The sequence below is a fragment of the Palaemon carinicauda genome, chromosome 14 (genome assembly GCF_036898095.1).
Source record: "Palaemon carinicauda isolate YSFRI2023 chromosome 14, ASM3689809v2, whole genome shotgun sequence".
NCBI lineage: Eukaryota > Metazoa > Arthropoda > Malacostraca > Decapoda > Palaemonidae > Palaemon > Palaemon carinicauda.
This window is the reverse complement of record NC_090738.1, coordinates 13,716,695-13,719,194: the sequence shown is the minus strand read 5'-3', so window position 1 is coordinate 13,719,194 and position 2,500 is coordinate 13,716,695. Positions and strand designations below refer to the sequence as shown.

At 33.2% G+C, this 2,500-nt stretch overlaps 2 protein-coding genes across 6 annotated transcripts in view; one reads left to right on the top strand and one right to left on the bottom strand.

Annotated features, from left to right (window-relative positions):
* LOC137653104 (U-scoloptoxin(01)-Er1a-like) overlaps positions 1-2,500 on the top strand; it is a 176,800-nt gene that overhangs the window by 22,251 nt on the left and 152,049 nt on the right. The window lies entirely within an intron of this gene.
* Positions 1-2,500, bottom strand: part of LOC137653102 (U-scoloptoxin(01)-Er1a-like) — an 8,073-nt gene that overhangs the window by 1,417 nt on the left and 4,156 nt on the right. The window contains exons 2-3 of the mRNA XM_068386492.1: positions 1,036-1,162; positions 1-119 (exon numbers count right to left, since the gene is read on the bottom strand). The exon at positions 1-119 is cut by the window's left edge and continues 29 nt beyond it. Of these exons, the coding sequence (XP_068242593.1) occupies positions 1-119; positions 1,036-1,162 (246 nt within the window). The remainder of the gene's footprint in view (positions 120-1,035; positions 1,163-2,500) is intronic.

Below are 2,500 nucleotides of genomic sequence, written 5' to 3'. Positions count from 1 at the left end.
AGAAAGAGAACATCCTTGTGAAGAAGTTGCCTTCGGGATCTTCGTATGGGTAACAGATGTGGAAGATTTGGCAATTGTTGGCTTGGTCGGCGTAATACCCATACTGGCGTCCCGAGCAGCTGTTATAAAAGAGAGAGAGAGAGAGAGAGAGAGAGAGAGAGAGAGAGAGAGAGAGAGAGAGAGAGAGAGAGATGAGTTGAGCAGTATTATAATGGTGGGAATGTGGTTTTTATTGTGGAATACTCATTTACAGTGGTGTATGAGAAAATTGGTTGATGTTTGTTGAGACAGGAAATCTTAGATAAAGAATATGCGATGTTGCAATCAGTTTCCCTTATTCTTTAAGCTTAATAAGTAGGTCATTGTGATTTATTATCATGAATAACGATACTGGATGCTATAGATATAGGCTATATGTGAAGTGTGCGTACATATACACGCATAAGCATACATACAAAAACACGCACACACATATATACAGTATATATATATATATATATATATATATATATATATATATATATATATATATATGTGTGTGTGTGTGTGCATATATATATATATATATATATATATATATATATATATATATATATATATATATATATATATATATATATATATATATACACACACACACACACACACACACACACACACATATATATATATATATATATATATATATATATATATATATATATATATATATATATGTGTGTGTGTGTGTGTGTGTGTGTGTGTGTGTATGTGTATATATATGTGTGTGTGGAAGGGGGTGACTTTGTACATATTGTATATGTCAAAAAGGCTTTTGAGTTTATCCACTATAAAAATAGCTATGTAGATATGTAAAAAAGTAATGTCTATACATGAATGTGTATGTATGTACAGAATGTGCGTATGTACTTTCGAAAATTGATGTGCTTAATTTTAAGTGCTGAATCATAACATAATATCCATAATACCCATCACAAGGACTTCGTATTAACATGTAAATTCAAAGAATACAACAGAAAAAAACTTCAAACTTACTCGAATCCTGTATTGATGGGCCCAACGATGACGGATGCGTTAGAGGCAAGTTCGTAGGCGAAGGGGCTGGAGTCTCTCTTGACGAGGCGAGGAAGGGCTGAGGCCACGCCCAATAGGGCCAAGCCTACTGTAGGGGGGAGAAGGGAACACCAATCATTTTCAATGATCTGCAACTGTTTCATAGGGTTTAGGTTTAAATAACGCTCATGAATAGTAGAGGCAAGGGAATAACAATGCTCTAGATAGCAAGATAATGTCATAGAGACAGACCATATATCTATATGATCAACGCCCAAACTAGGAACAGGGAGGGCTAGACAATGGGTGCTGATGACATAATAGGTAGACCTATGGGCTCTCACAAACACTGCCTCCTTATCTTGATGGTGAGGTTGCAGGCACTACAAGAAACTATCGAGCTTGGACGGGATTTGAATCCCAGTCCGGCAGAACGCTAGGTAAGGACGTTTTCAATAGGAAGAAAATAAAAGAAGACAAAATTGAGAATGGCTTGGAAGAGTCTTGCCGTGGGGGAAGGAAAGAAAGACAGTCAAGATGAGAATGAGGATGGTTTGAATGAAACTGAAGGTGTAGGGAAAGAAATAAAAAAAAAATTGGATTGTCTGGAGTAGTTAGATGTTCTGGGAGAAACAATCCTATTTAGGATAAGAATAAGGATGGTTTAGAAGATCCTGAAGCTCTGTGGGGAAGGAAACAGTAAAGAACAGAATGAAGATGATATTAAGATAATGCTGTGGATGAAACATAGGTACTGAAGGTGAGAATTCGGAGGGATTTGAATTTTCTGAGGTTGAAAGAAGAGAAAAAACATTTTCAATACATTTGTGGATAACAGGATAATCCCAATGGTAAGATGTAAAGAGAAAAAGAATAGAACTTGAATGAGATTGAAGATGATCTAAAAGTGTTTACCGTAGGAGAATGAAAGACATTTACAATATGAATGAGAAATGTCTCATAGAATCCGATGATAATTGAGAGAGAGAGAGAGAGATAATAATTTAAAATGAGAATACGTATGGACTGGAAAAGCTTGATGCTGTTTGGAGGGCAGATAAAAGAAGAGAGAATGAGAGTGAACTTGAAAAGCAAGCTGCTTTTAGATTTTAAATGATTTATTTATTTATTTGTTATACGTCATAAAGATTTGAACTTCACTGGAAAAAAAATCACTGTACTTGGGGATGGGAAGGTGAACGGAATTATACGTTACGGGAATAATTTTTACTTTTCTTACATGACAGTGTTTAGAAATATTGCATTCAGTTCAAACACTAATATATATATATATATATATATATATATATATATATATATATATATATATATATATATATATATATATATATATATATATATATACACTGTATATATATATATAAGAATACAATATGTATATGCATATGTATATATATATATATATATATATATATATATATATATA